Here is a 14,316-nt window from a genome sequence, read left to right on the forward strand (position 1 = left end):
GTAAACTCGTGAGTTTCCCGCAAAAAAACCGTAAACTCGTAATTTTACCGTCTAAAAATGTAAACTCGTAAAAATTTCTGAATCAATAAATATCTCAAATTTGATAATAATGAATTAATGATGATGATAATTATAAATTAAATTATTATTTAAATGGTTAACCCATTTAACAATTCAACCCATCAAATGAAATGAGTTATGGGTTAGACCCAACTCATTTAACAAAATGAGTTGGGTCTAACCCATAACTCATTTAATTATAAACTCATTTGATTATGAGTTGGGTTGGGTTGGGTTACCCATTTTGACACCCCTACCCACAGGAATGAACTTAAGATCAAGGTTTCTCCTAAAGACCGGCCATTGTAAGACTACACAAGAAAATAGTTTACCTGTAGGGTAATTAGAAAATGCATAAGACTAAGTGCTCCATCAAAAAAATTCCATCTAAATAATAAGAGCAAATTGGAAAAGTGGTTTAAATTTAGTCTTTTTTGCTCCAAACGTCCTAAGTTTGAACTAATTTTATTCCTTGTTAAAACGTTTCTGGATGACTGGATCCACCACTACATGAGAGTATGTGTGAAATGTTAAGCTTATGTGTTGACAAAGAACATCATTTTACTGATCCTCCCGCATCGTCTACTTGGATATTTTAACGCGTGCATATTTGAACATTACTGTGCAAGGTTTAAGGTAGTGAGATCAAACTTTAATTTGACAAGTTTAAAAATTATATCTGTTTTGAATTTTAAATAAGTGATTTCTAATCTACAGAGATTTGTATTGCTTAAGTTGTATAAGAATTCTATTTGATCTTATATTAAGTATTAAAATTTAAGGCAATGATATCTTGAAAGACTAAGAAGTGGCAACACAAGATTTACAATTTTTTAATCTTTAATATAATAGTTTAACGTCGAATAAAAGGTCTTTTCATACATTCAAGCAGAGGCTCATAATAAGAACAACCCCATTTTTCCGTATATCAAAAGAGAAATAAGACAAAATAGAAAAAGCATAAAGAGATTAGAAACTGGAGACCCCAACAGTGAAGCCCTCTTGTGTCCCCTGCTCTTTTTGACTCACTCAGCCTGATGCTCTACCTGTATTCCAAACACCAAAATAAAGGTAAAGTGACCGTAAATACATTACTTCATCCAATTCGTTTTAATACTTATTAGAAAAAGCTATGTTTTCTCCAATTCGTATTAATCCTTATTTGAAAAAGTTATGCTTTCTTTAGTCTATTTGATTCGTAAAATGTTTAGACTCGAAACAAACCGGGATTGAACCGGCCGTCCTACGGGGCAACCAATTAAAGACAAGGTTCGGCCCTCACAAAGACTTTTATCCCACCACAACAACTTTTAATCAAGTGTCTTTACGAAATTAAGATATAAACTTAGTTCATAAGAAATTAAACGTAAAGGGAAAAATGAGAAGGATGAATTTGTTGACCTTAGGTTTGAGGATGCCGTACTTCTTGAACTGTTCCCTCACGACTTTGTTGTATATAAAAGCAGCTCCTCTAAATTGTGGTAAAACCAACCATGCCACAAACACTAGCTTCGCCGTGTACCATATCGGTATCCTATAAATATTCGATATCCATTTTAATATCATTACCATAACAAAAACATAACAAGAAATGAGACAGGTTTGATATGATTGTTACCACTAGCCACTTACCACTCTAGGAGAGATTGAAGGATGAGTTCTGATAGAGTAAGGAAAGAATAGAGAATCCAATAAGCAAGCCATTGCTCGTCATCTACTTTTGATGGGCTCTCTATTGCTATCACCGACGCATATCTTTACCAAAATCATAAAAACAAAATTAGATCAAAATAAAACTAAACAAAAATGTAGAGAAACAATAGTAGATTACTTACAACGGATAGAGCAGCATCACCACGGGTCTGCGTATGATCGTACCATAAAACAAAACACAAAATCATAATGTTATTTTCAATGATGAAATGAAAATCCAGGATATTAATCTTATCATATAACAATCAAACCATAAATTGAAAATAAAAACTTAAATGGATAGAGAAAATAATATTTAAAATCAAATAGAAGAAAAAGAAATATACCCAGCGAGGGAATGAAGAGCAGAGAGAGAAGTCCATAGTTTTGTCATTTTGAGAGGAACACAACAAAATCCAAAACCAATCAAAGGACGCTCTTGTTTTCTGAAACAACACGATTAGAGAGATCTTCTTATTTATATTAACTCTCTTGGACACTTTAAACGGTTTTGCACGATTTGGTTCTAGTTCGAACCAGGACGAATGGTTTTATAAATTTACAAACCAAACCGATGAAATTAGTTGTTCTCTTCTTGAGTAATCAACTAATCATTATACTTAGTCCGGTTTAACGATCGGTTTGTCGTTTGTTTAGTGTCCATGAGTATACCGGACACGTCGGCTGTAAGAGACAAAGAGTATCAGATTCTAACTTGAGCGTATCCGACATGTCACCGGCCAATGAAAGCCAGATGTCGGTGAGATTCTCTTTATTGTGATTTTTCATGCTTTCTTGATATTTATCATTAATTCATAAAACAGTGTAAACTTGTCAAGTATCTAAATACTAACAAGTATACAAGTATAAATGTATCAATTATTATTTACATGGACAACTATGATCTATGATACTATTTCAATTCAATATTGCAATATCAATCTTTTTATAAAAATATATTAATTAATATATCCTCTTAATCAGTCTTATCTTGTCTTGTCTTTAAATCAGTTTTATCCAAACAATAAAATATCCTCTTATCAAAAACAATATACATTTTAGCAAGGATAAATAAATAAAAGTAAAAATTATCTATATATTAATTAAAAAAATATGATCTCTATTTTAGAAAGTTTACATTTAATACATTCATTATTAGTTTAACATATACAATAACATTTTAAATATTATATTCGTTAAATATTTCACAAATCTTTTACATATATTCCATAAATAGTTAAAATATTATAGATTAACCTATATTGACCTTTTGCCATTATAGCAATACATATAATTATTTTTAATGAGGATCAATCAATATGACTGTTACACATGGATTACTGATGATTTTTTATCTGTCAAAAGGAAATAAAGTTGTCAAAAATTTGCTGGAATTATATTGAAATACTAAGACCGTAGAAAAATATCGTTAGTTACGTTTCAACGGTTAAAAAAAAATTGATAAACCAATTCCATCAAATGACAAATTTTGTTGAGCAGTTGGATTTGAACTCTTTTCCGCTAATGGGCCATTAAAGCCTTAGAGGGTTCATGTTTATTCCTTTATACGAAAATGCGAATTAGAATTAAAATAAGACAGTTTACAAGTTCCAATTTGTAAGAAACTGGTGTGATCTTTTTATCAATCATGTTGTGAGAGTGTTGAAAGTAACCTATGATTTCGTTTTCTTGGGGATCAATTCAAAGACTCATACGTCTACACGAGGATAATTTATTATTTTAAAATATCAAAAATACGATCATTCAATTCGGTTGAAACTAAAAATTACCAAAAATACATTTAAATTAAAATTCTGCATAGAAATAAAGTAAAAAAATAACAAATCCTACAACCCCTTAAACCGACGATTTTATTATATAATGGTACAAGCATTGGGGTTTTCATCACTGAATATCTGCGGTGGATAAGCAAACATCTCCACGGGGTACCTCGGTGGCTGGTACTGATATTCGTTCTTCTTCAAGTCTACCACTTTGTTCCCCTCCTCCGCGGCAGCACCATCGCCTTTAGCACCTCCTCCACCACCGTTTTCCTTGGCCTCTTTTCCTTCTTTGGGCTGTCCCTCTTCCTTTTTCTTCTCGTCTTTGTCTTTCGTTTCTTTTTCTTTCTCCGGAGGTTTTGGCGGCGGATCTTGCTTGACAACCGCGGCATGCTTCCCGATTCTCTTGTAAATGAACTCAACTAGCTTTTCCGGCGTAAAAACTCCTTTCACGCTCACTTGTGATGCTTTAAAATCTGGTTCCACAGACTCCACTCCTATATGTATAAACATGTTTTGACTTTATTCTCTATATGAAAATGTAAACTAACTATATATTATAATAAAATAATAAGCATTACAAAAAAATTCAAATTAACTATCAAATGAGATCATTGTACAAAGCTAATATCAATTCTATAGGCAGTAGTAGTCACCAATGTAATCTTTTGGCCAATAAATTTCTACCTAACATAATTAACCACACTTTCATAATATAAAATCTGGTCCAACTTATTGATGGCATTATAAATATAAATTTGATTTCAGATAAGTACAAAATCAGGATATATGAAACATAAACCCTAATTAAAGAAGTGTTTAGAACTTTGGGATTCTTGGGGAATAGGTGAAGTAAAAGTAAAGTAGTTGACTTAAGTTAGACTCGATTCAACACAATTCGTATTATTTATGTAATCTTGAAACACTCAAAACAAACAAAAATATATGTGAAGAAGAACGGTTTGTAACTATATGATTATAATAACAATAATCAGGTGAATGAGAGTTTCTTTTTTAATGAAAGATTCACTAAACACATGCTTTTTTCAAATTGCTATGTTTTAAAAAGGTCCTACACAGTACACAGTACTTTCAGTAAAATAAAAAGAGTTGGAATCAATTTATGACACATAGAAGAGTCCACACTTGATGTCCCAATTAAGTGTAGTCCCACAAATTCAGATTTTTTTTTTTTTTTTTTTTTTTTTGAACCAAATTCAGAATCAATAGAAATTGTACCCAATTCAGAAAATAAATTTTAAATGAGAAAAGTAAAAAAATAAAATAAAAAATACAAACCTTTCATTCTCATGATCCTCTTTTGAATCTCCATGGCACATGCTTCACAATGCATGTGAACTCTCAGCACCACTGTCACTACCTGTTTTTCTCAGTGCCCACAAAATCTTACTGTTAATTACACAAAGCCAATAAGTTTTCTATAAATTACAAATCAAGCCCCCAAAATCTTACACATATTATACAACATACCTCTTCTTTTTTCTCCTCAGGTTTAGGTTTCTCCTTCTCCTTTTTCTCCGGTTCATCAGAAACCGGTTTAGGCTCCGGAATCGGTGAGATAAGCTCCACTTGACGATGGCTCTTCCTCTGCAATCTTTGCAACACTTTTAATGGATCTGCCTTCTCTCCTTTCACCACAACTTTACTAGTCTTACAATCAGTAGTTACATCCTCCACTCCTATCACATTTTCAATAATCCCAAAACTAGCTTTAAAATTTCTAAAGTACTAAACACTAGAGTGTGATAAAATACACTAGAGTATGATAAACTGGTAGTACCTTCAAAGCCTTTAAGACATCTATGGATTTTTTTAGCACAACCTTCACAATGCATAAAAATCTTAAGCACAATCTCTTGAGGTTCTTTCTTTTTCTCTTCTTCTGGTTTCTTATCTTCTGATTTCGCTTGTGGCTCTTCAGATTTCTTCTCCTCCATTTTCTTATCTTCCTGAAAATGGCAAAAATAAGGAGAAATATATTTGAGAGGTCAATAGACAAGAATAGTGTTTGGCTGTGTAAATTTGAATAAGTTTGAAAAAACACACTAAACCTCTCCCATTGAATTTAGTGTCAGTGTTGAGACTTGAGAGGCTTTTTAGTGGCACAGTTATTAAAGCTTTTTTTCTTTCTATGGACCGTCAGATTTTGGTGCTTTAGATCTGTTTATATACACATATACATCACATTTCTTTATTCTTTTACCCTAGAGTGACAGAGCGCATTTACTACCAATTTCTTATTTACATTTTTTTTATTAATAAAACTTCAAACCAATAATTCATAGATTTTGTTTTTGTTGTCATTGCTTTAAATGTTTTTTTGTTTGTTAATGCTAGACTTTGAATGCTTGCTGCAGCACATAAACTACTAATGGTGAGTTTTAGACTATCTTTTGGTAAACTACGTTATTTATAAGCTGGAATTTGAAACACAGATAAGAAACAGTTCAAAATTTCTAGACGTTGTGTCATTTTCGAAAGCTCTTATAATAGACCACGAATATCTCGTGAGAGAGGAACAAATACTTGACTAACTGAGATCTAGTCAAAGTACACTATTTACCTGAGAACGGTTTATTCTTTTACACTTAAGCCTAATATTGATTTGCATATACTTTAAATCTTTTACTCTGCCAAAAAAAAGAAACTCCTCTGATAAACTTTAGACTATTTGGTATAACCTAACTTTTAATTAACAAATAAATGTATTGCAAATGGCAGAACAAAAAATAGGTATAAATTCACATGGAGGTGCATTTGCGGAAAAACGAGTTGGAATAATTTTATAAGGAGGCACGTTGCACTCCATGACAAATGATATTCTTTCGATGTCAGAAAAAAAAGCTTCAGTTTCCCGTTGAGATGATTAGAAAATCTTAACGTTGTATATCTTATGAGTTCTAATTTAAGCTTTAATCGGGGAAAAATAACTGTATTAAGATACACGAATTTAGATGAGATATAACTTTATCTTCACATACATAGACGACATTTCGAATATTTATGCGGAGCTAACAGAGTGACGGGGCTAAGCGATCCGGCCTACGGACGCCGACCAACAAGAGGCGATGCATAGAATAATTTTTCTGAACATAGAAAAAAAAATACCAAAGCGCATTTTCAGGCCCAGTTTATTCTACTCGAAGCCCATTACCAAACACACACAACGAAACCTAAAATTGAACCCGTCAAGTTTATAATCTCATATTCATAACTTTCACACAACCCCAGTATTAAAACTGGATTCACAATTCTAAGGGTTACCATGTATTAAAACTGCCGTTAGATCAGTTTACACTACTCATCAAAAAATAATGAATAATTCTTTCTAATGCCCTTTTCATGATGTCCCTTTTCAACTCTACCCTTTTGTTTTATCTATTTTTATTTTTTCCCTCTTTAAATTTTTAATTACTTTTTTACCCTTATTTGGAAATTGTTTTAGGTCAATAAAATAAAATATTAATATTTTTTCGCATAAAATATTCCAAAAATAAATTTCTCGCCAATATTTTCCCGCCAAAAATTTTCGAAAAAAAATTCCCGCCAAAATTTTTCGAAAAACAATTCCCGCCAAATTTTGTTTTCAAAAGTATTTTTCCCGCCAATTTTTTTTTTTTGCGAGAAATAAATTTACAAGAGATTTTAAAAGAGTTTTAAAATATTTACAACGGATTTTAAAGGGATTTTATAAGATTTATAAGGGATTTTAAATGGGTGATTTACAAGAGATTTTAAAAAGTTTTTAAAAGATTTACAAGGGATTTTAAAAGGGTTTTAAAAAATTTACAAGAGATTTTAAAGGGATTTAAAATATTTACAAAGGTCTTTTAAAGATTTTTAAAGAGTTTAAAATTGTTTTAAAAGGATTTTAAAATATTTATAAGGGATTTTAAAAGAGTTTTATAATATTTATAAGGGATTTTAAAGGGTTTTAAAAGATTTATAAAGGGTTTGTAAAGATTTTTAAAGGGTTTAAAAGTGTTTTGAAAAATTTACAAGGGATTTTAAAACCTTTTTAAATTACTTGTAAATTTTTTAAAACCCTTTTAAAATCTCTTGTAAATCTTTTAAAACTTTTTTAAAATCTCTTGTAAATCTTTTAAAACTTTTTTAAAATCTCTTGTAAATCTTTTAAAATCCCTTGTAAATCTATTTGTCGCCAAAAAATATTTACAAAATCCCTTGTAAATCTATTTGCCATCAAAAAATATTTACAAGGATTTTTAAAATCATTCTTTTGGTTGAGGAAAAAATTGTTATGAAATAAAAAATTGGCGGGAAATTTTTTTTTGGCGGGAAAAAAAATTTTTGGCACCGGCGGGAAAAGTTCAGTTTCCAATTACATGTTTCTATTAGATGAGGGTAATTTGGTCATTTTGTTCAAGAAAATGAGTATTTTAAAAAATGGACAACATAAAAGGGTATTGTTGCAAAAGGGTACTAAAAAAAGGTAGTTTTGCAAATCTCCCTAAAAAAATCTATCGACAAAAAACCGATGCAAAAAAAATATGTGAGATGTCGATAGATCAGTTTACAAGAAGATTTCTTCTCTTTAGCGTCTCAAGAGTAGTTGCAAACATATGACACGATGAAACAGTGGTTCAACAATCGTTCAACGAATCAATTGAATGGTCCATCAAGCTATAGTTGTCCCACTAACTCAAGAAATTCCATATTAGTATCTAAATATCTTTATTTTTAATTCTTTTATTAACTGGTAATAGAGGCAAATATTCTTTTGTTGGTTTATTGAAAGAATTTTATTTCGTATAAGCTACTGATTAGCGAGTTAGGTAGTGTACCTCTGTTATTTTTGGTTAATGGTTAATTTGTATACTCAAAAAGATTATATGTTCTGTATAGAAACATCTATGCTTTTTTAGAAATAGGACAAAAAATTGGGATTCTTTTTATACGATAGACTATACTTTAGAGCATTTGAAATGAGTCTTTCTCTTCTGGATAACGAGAGTTAACCTCCTAGTGATCGCAATATTCAAACCACTACGTACGATATGAAGAAAATCCAGTTGATCCTTTCTTTTTTATTAATCAAATTAATGAAGGAGTATGAGAACCATTATAAAAACCAAGCCATTCCCCTAAAAAATATCATCTTATTCACACATCTAATTAACTTTAAGTACCAAAAATGGCGGGCTACAACCTCGAAGCTATCGAAGCGGCACCTTTGAAAGACGATCTGGATATTGTGATCCCAACCATCAGAAGCCTCGACTTTCTAGAGCAATGGAGACCATTTTTGCACCATTACCACCTGATCATTGTCCAAGATGGAGACCCTTCCATCAAGATCCGAGTTCCCGAGGGTTATGACTACGAGCTCTACAACCGTAATGATATCAACAGGATCCTTGGTCCAAGAGCTAATTGTATCTCCTACAAAGATGGTGGTTGTCGCTGCTTTGGCTTCATGGTTTCTAAAAAGAAGTATATCTACACCATTGATGATGATTGCTTTGTAAGTCTCTTTTGAATTATTCTCTTTAACACGTTTTCATTTATGATTCATGCAACTCCATGCATTTTTTTCTTCTTGAAAACGTAACAAAAGGTGGCAAAGGATCCAAGTGGGAAAGACATCAATGTGATAGCTCAGCACATAAAGAACCTTGAAACACCTTCAACACCACACTACTTCAACACTCTCTATGACCCTTTTAGAGATGGAACTGATTTCGTCAGAGGGTATCCTTTCAGTCTAAGGGAAGGTGTCCAAACCGCCATATCTCATGGTCTTTGGCTCAACATCCCTGACTATGATGCCCCAACCCAACTTGTGAAGCCCCGCGAACGTAACACGAGGTTATAATATAGTTTGCGTATTAATTATCAGATGATTTAGGTTTATTCAACTTGTTTCAATTCAGTTGCATTAGTTTGTTTGTGAATCCTTTCAAATTCCTTTTTGTGGTTGATATTAAAGCAAATGATTTTTTTTTATATACAAGAATATTTTTTCCAAGAAACTATATTGTTTTGGTCTACAATATGCATATAAACGCTATAATAGCCTTTGCAGGTATGTGGATGCAGTAATGACAATTCCAAAAAGAGTATTGTACCCAATGTGTGGTATGAATCTTGCTTTCAATAGAGAGCTTGTTGGACCTGCTATGTACTTTGGACTTATGGGTGAAGGCCAGCCCATTTCTCGGTACGATGACATGTGGGCTGGTTGGGCAGCAAAGGTGGTGTGTGACCACTTGGGCTTTGGGGTCAAGACTGGTCTGCCGTATCTGTGGCACAGCAAAGCCAGTAACCCATTCGTGAACCTGAAGAAAGAGCATAAGGGACTCCACTGGCAAGAAGATATGGTTCCTTTCTTCCAAAACCTTCGTCTCTCGAAAGAATCTGACACTGCAGCTAAATGTTATATGGAAATTTCAAATATGACAAAAGAAAAGCTCACTAAAGTGGATCCTTACTTTGAGAAGTTGGCTGATGCAATGGTGGTTTGGATTGAGGCGTGGGAGGAGCTTAACCCGCCGGTTAAGAAGAAGCAGAGCGATGGCAAAGATGTCAAGGCCAAGTGATGAAGATAATGAGTGATCCTATTGTTGCTAATGAATAAGTATGTTGTGAGTTTATAGATTATATGATATTGTATTTATTTTCTCCATTTTGGAAGTGTGCGTTATTATGTAATAATTTGGCATGTATTAAGCGTGATTGGAAGAACAAGAGAATCTTACATTTCTAGTACATGGATGACTTCGTTGATTTAGTTTTACTCTCGTAATGATTCTTCGTTGATCACAGCATTTTAGAAATGCCAATAAATAAATAAAAACTGCCGTCGATGATATATACATCAAATTGTGAGTCCTACTTCGTTGGGTGACCGCAAGAGCACTTATACCAGGTCAAATTCGATACCTATCATTAGCCATTTAAAACCACTAAAAAAATCAAAACACCCACTAAAGATTCGAGGAAATTCCCTACAAATCATGGTTCACTCCAAATACTACTAGATCGAGAAATGATCTCTAATAATTCAAAAGCTCCAATTTCTCACCTCAGAAAAAGTCAAAATATATCGGATTGGGTTGCTTGACGAACTTTTGTAAAAGAAATTGGTCATATGGTTTGGAGTTTGGACCAACTAGGCCACTTAATCATACGCATGGGAGAGGAATCGAATTTCCCAAATAATGTTGTTTATAACTTGCACCACCACACCAACTACTCCAAGTCTCCGCATTTAAATTCGTTGGAGCTCTAATTAGCTATATCTCTATCTACTCTAAAAATAAGCATAATATGTTGCCGTTATCTATATATTAAAAACCTTTGTCGTTTAACGAGAAATAAAACTTTATCTCAACTATACTTCTTGTTATTGCCGCCTATGGGAGTGTCTTTCTCGGGTAGCTGTAACTTGAGGAAGGCTTTCTACATCAATGTGTTTTTTTTTTCCTCTTGATATTATCTATCTAAAAATGCAAAAATCGATTATTTGTCATATATTGACATTTTCTGTGTTTAGAGATGCACTTCATGACGACAAAAGGAGATGCACTTCATGTTCCTAACGTACACGTGTGAGGTTTTGTTTCTTCTTTAGCCTTTTAATAATGTTTTTCTTTTTAAAATTTGGTAAATGGTTTTTAATAATAGTTTTTTGTTATCTATATTCTTATGTTATAAAATATGTTGTGAGTTATTTGTATTTTTTAATTGTTGGTTCTTGCAGGGGCACAATTCCGTAAAATATCAGTGTCGGTCTTCTTTACTATCAGACTTTCGAATTTTAACCTCGTTACGGTAATGTATACAAAAAAAAAAAAAAAAAAATCTTTTTACGGTAACCTTACTTCTCTTTTTTTTTTTTTTTAGTTTCATTTAATTATAGTTTTATATTTAATATCCTAAATGGATTGTACTAATAGGTTAGTTTCCTTGTACCGATTTTATTCTAATAAAAATGGGTTGACCTAAGCCAAGGGAGATGCATTTCGTGGAAAATGTGGAAAACATGTCTCCTTATTGTCTCATCGACTTATTTAACTACTGATTTTAAATTTGGACTATTCAAGCAAGGTCGAATATTATTAACGGTTACAAAGAAACTATGATCTGCCAATATTAAAAAAAAAAAAAGAAGAAGAGTAGGGTAATTCTTTGGCCATTTTTTTAGTTTATTAAGAAAATAAATGCTATAATATTTAATCTTTCCAAGTATTCTTTCAAATTAACAAAATTGTCTTCGGATTCTTTTAGAATCATTCAAAACCATTTAAAATTCTATTTAAAAGCTAGAATATTAAAACAAGAAATCCAGCTGAAGAGAGGACGTGTGTTCTGCAGTTAAAAACAAATTGAAATACGTATGTTCTAAGGGAAATTCAGGTAGTATTCGTCTTGAAAGGCGACTTAAACAATTTAATTCCGTTGACGAACTTGAATAAAACAAACATACCAAATTACCAATAATTGTTTGAAAGATATATTTTTTTACGAAGTGATGTCAAAAGAAATTATTGTTTACTATGGAATATATTGGAGATAACTAAGATTATCAGAATCTATTATAAACAAACTCAATTATTAGAGCGTGAGTGCTTATATGGTGAAGTATGGGGGTATATGCAAAAGTTAAGCCTGCCCTCATCAATTTGTCAATGTCCTTAAAGTAATAAACCCTATCTCTTCTTTCCCAATCAAGATCGTCTATATATAAGAAAGATTGAAGAAGCCGATATATTTTTAAAACCAAAAAAAAAAAAACCAAACGGTCAACCAAAACTTGTCTGACCCACAAACACTTCTTGATTCTGTCATTGAAAAGAAAACTTTTTAATTTTTGGATACATCATCCTCTCATTGGAAGAGAGAAACAATGAAGAATCCGATATTGAAGACATGGAGAAAAGTGAAGTCTTTTGGGCATACGAGCTCTTCGACCACACCCTCGTTCACGAAGAGCAAGTCTTGCCATGGCTCTTTTCGTCTCGAGGATGCTAAGAGCAACGAATCAAAAGGAAAGCCGAAGAAAGAGTCGCCGTCACATGGATTTTTCACGGTTTACGTTGGTCCCACGAAACAAAGAATTGTTGTGAAGACAAAACTTCTGAACCATCCTTTGTTCAAGAACTTGTTAGAAGATGCTGAGACTGAGTATGGATATAGACGCGATGGACCCATTGTTCTTCCTTGTGAGGTTGACTTCTTCTTCAAGGCTTTGGCGGATATGAAGTCTAATCCTGGTCATCATGATCATGATGATGATTATGATGATGATGATGGTTTCACGAATTCCCCGATTTGCGGATTTGTCTGTAGTCCCTATAGATCATACGGTGGTGGTGTTACGGATCCTCTGGCCATGAAACGGAACGGCTCATACAAGCTTCTTCGATCTCCATCTTTGTTCAAGTTGACTAGATTTTGATTTTCTTCTTCTTTCTTCTATATTATATATCTAAGTTCTTGTTCATAACATTACCATATATTTTTCTTTTTGTTTTGGCATGAGTGGAAATGTGAAAGAAAAACCCTCTCACTTCCTAAATTTGAAACAATTAGCTTGAATTACTTTCAAATATTTTGATGTTGGCTTATATCATATTTGACACATTGTTATTATGGATATATGGTTTGTATCTTAATTTACTTTGATTTGTGGTTTGTATCTTGATATAGATATACATGATAGAGGTTTTGGATGAGTGAGACGATGAGTTATAGAGATAGCTAAAAGAATTACATTAAAAAAGAACTGGATTTAAGGCTACAACATCCAATACAAACATTCCAAAGTATTTTTCAATATAACATAAATAAATTATTCACTTTACCTATGTAAGTAAAATATTATTATTAAAGGAAAAGGTAATGGAGACTTATATATGAGTTATATTTTATTAAGAAAATGTATGTTGTATCAATTTTGAAAAAAGCTGTATGTTACATATTATAATAATCTTTAAAAAAAATAAAAAAATAAAAAATAATAATAATCTTTAAATATATGCGATTCAATTTTGAAAAGACGCATATAATGAAACGAAAAGAGTTGTTAATTTCCTTACATGATTCTAAGAGGCACGCACCATCTCTCGTTTAGTAGTACTTGAAATATTCAAATGAGTAAATGGTAAGCATCCTCTAGCTATATTTTTTAGGAAATTAAGAGTCATATTAATTTATTATTTCAGTGACGACTTTAATTTTGGTTTGTATCCGATTGAAATAGTATTTTTTTTTTCGTCAAAGAGGCGGTAGAGAAACAATTGTGGCTCATATGAAAAGTTGAAAATGATGTAAGCAATTGCCAATTGGTGTGGTTCATACCAAATGTGTATTAAAGTATGTAATTGTATTGTTTGTTATCTTAATTCTTTCCAAATTATGGTGAATCATGCAACGTATGTGACTCATAATCGAGTCATTGAAGAAGAAAAAAAACTCACATGTACTTTTCGTGCAACCATATACCAAATATAAAAATGTTATATAAATTTATCGTTTGTTATATATTTGGATGTTACATGTAGAGTAAACATTTAGATGCATCATCCAGATTTAGCATTTAAATGCAATATCTAGAATTTGGTGTTTTAGTTAGTTTTAAGCTATGTATGAAAGGATCGAGGAGACTACTTGTACTCGGAGGCTTGACATAAGGGATGCATTGAGAAAATTTGGAAGAAGAATTTGGTGTTTTGTTTTGTTTTAGCAACAAAATATTTTGGTGTTTTGTTGCTACTGTTCGAATAAGTGTAACCCAAAC

The 14,316-nt window shown here is 32.1% G+C and overlaps 4 protein-coding genes, 1 long non-coding RNA gene and 1 other non-coding gene across 10 annotated transcripts; 3 read left to right on the forward strand and 3 right to left on the reverse strand.

The window, feature by feature from the left end:
* The first annotated feature begins 157 nt into the window (after positions 1–157).
* Positions 158–281, forward strand: MIR405b. Its single transcript, NR_143340.1, has one exon. It is a non-coding gene; the product is annotated as a microRNA ath-MIR405b precursor (primary transcript).
* Positions 282–836: 555 nt separating this feature from the next.
* HVA22E (HVA22 homologue E) lies at positions 837–2,262 on the reverse strand. The gene is made up of 5 exons (NM_124450.5): positions 2,100–2,262; positions 1,896–1,922; positions 1,693–1,815; positions 1,462–1,594; positions 837–1,106 (listed from the first exon to the last, which is right to left on the reverse strand). Exons 1-5 carry the CDS (start codon positions 2,144–2,146, stop codon positions 1,086–1,088), a joined length of 351 nt encoding a protein of 116 aa, NP_568744.1. The 5' UTR covers positions 2,147–2,262; the 3' UTR covers positions 837–1,085.
* Positions 2,263–3,469: 1,207 nt separating this feature from the next.
* On the reverse strand, positions 3,470–5,748 carry AT5G50740 (Heavy metal transport/detoxification superfamily protein). Of its 5 annotated transcripts, none has more exons than NM_001125938.2 (5): positions 5,606–5,748; positions 5,335–5,503; positions 5,025–5,233; positions 4,833–4,914; positions 3,471–4,030 (listed from the first exon to the last, which is right to left on the reverse strand). In NM_001125938.2, exons 1-5 carry the CDS (start codon positions 5,612–5,614, stop codon positions 3,627–3,629), a joined length of 873 nt encoding a protein of 290 aa, NP_001119410.1. In that variant the 5' UTR covers positions 5,615–5,748; the 3' UTR covers positions 3,471–3,626. The 5 variants fall into 5 exon arrangements, with proteins under 5 accessions (NP_001190507.1, NP_001078742.1, NP_001119410.1 ...); NM_124452.3 differs by having other exon boundaries at positions 3,510–4,030; positions 5,601–5,640; NM_001203578.2 differs by having other exon boundaries at positions 3,470–4,914; positions 5,606–5,721.
* A 2,887-nt stretch (positions 5,749–8,635) lies between these two features.
* Positions 8,636–10,431, forward strand: RGP4 (reversibly glycosylated polypeptide 4). The gene is made up of 3 exons (NM_124453.3): positions 8,636–9,039; positions 9,133–9,383; positions 9,601–10,431. Exons 1-3 carry the CDS (start codon positions 8,710–8,712, stop codon positions 10,112–10,114), a joined length of 1,095 nt encoding a protein of 364 aa, NP_199888.1. The 5' UTR covers positions 8,636–8,709; the 3' UTR covers positions 10,115–10,431.
* A 316-nt stretch (positions 10,432–10,747) lies between these two features.
* AT5G07705 lies at positions 10,748–10,983 on the reverse strand. Its single transcript, NR_143022.1, has one exon. It is a non-coding gene; the product is annotated as an other RNA (long non-coding RNA).
* Positions 10,984–12,168: 1,185 nt separating this feature from the next.
* AT5G50760 (SAUR-like auxin-responsive protein family) lies at positions 12,169–13,342 on the forward strand. The gene has a single exon (NM_124454.3). It carries the CDS (start codon positions 12,424–12,426, stop codon positions 12,973–12,975), a length of 552 nt encoding a protein of 183 aa, NP_199889.1. The 5' UTR covers positions 12,169–12,423; the 3' UTR covers positions 12,976–13,342.
* Positions 13,343–14,316: the final 974 nt, after the last annotated feature.

This window comes from Arabidopsis thaliana, chromosome 5 (genome assembly GCF_000001735.4).
Source record: "Arabidopsis thaliana chromosome 5, partial sequence".
Lineage (NCBI taxonomy): Eukaryota > Viridiplantae > Streptophyta > Magnoliopsida > Brassicales > Brassicaceae > Arabidopsis > Arabidopsis thaliana.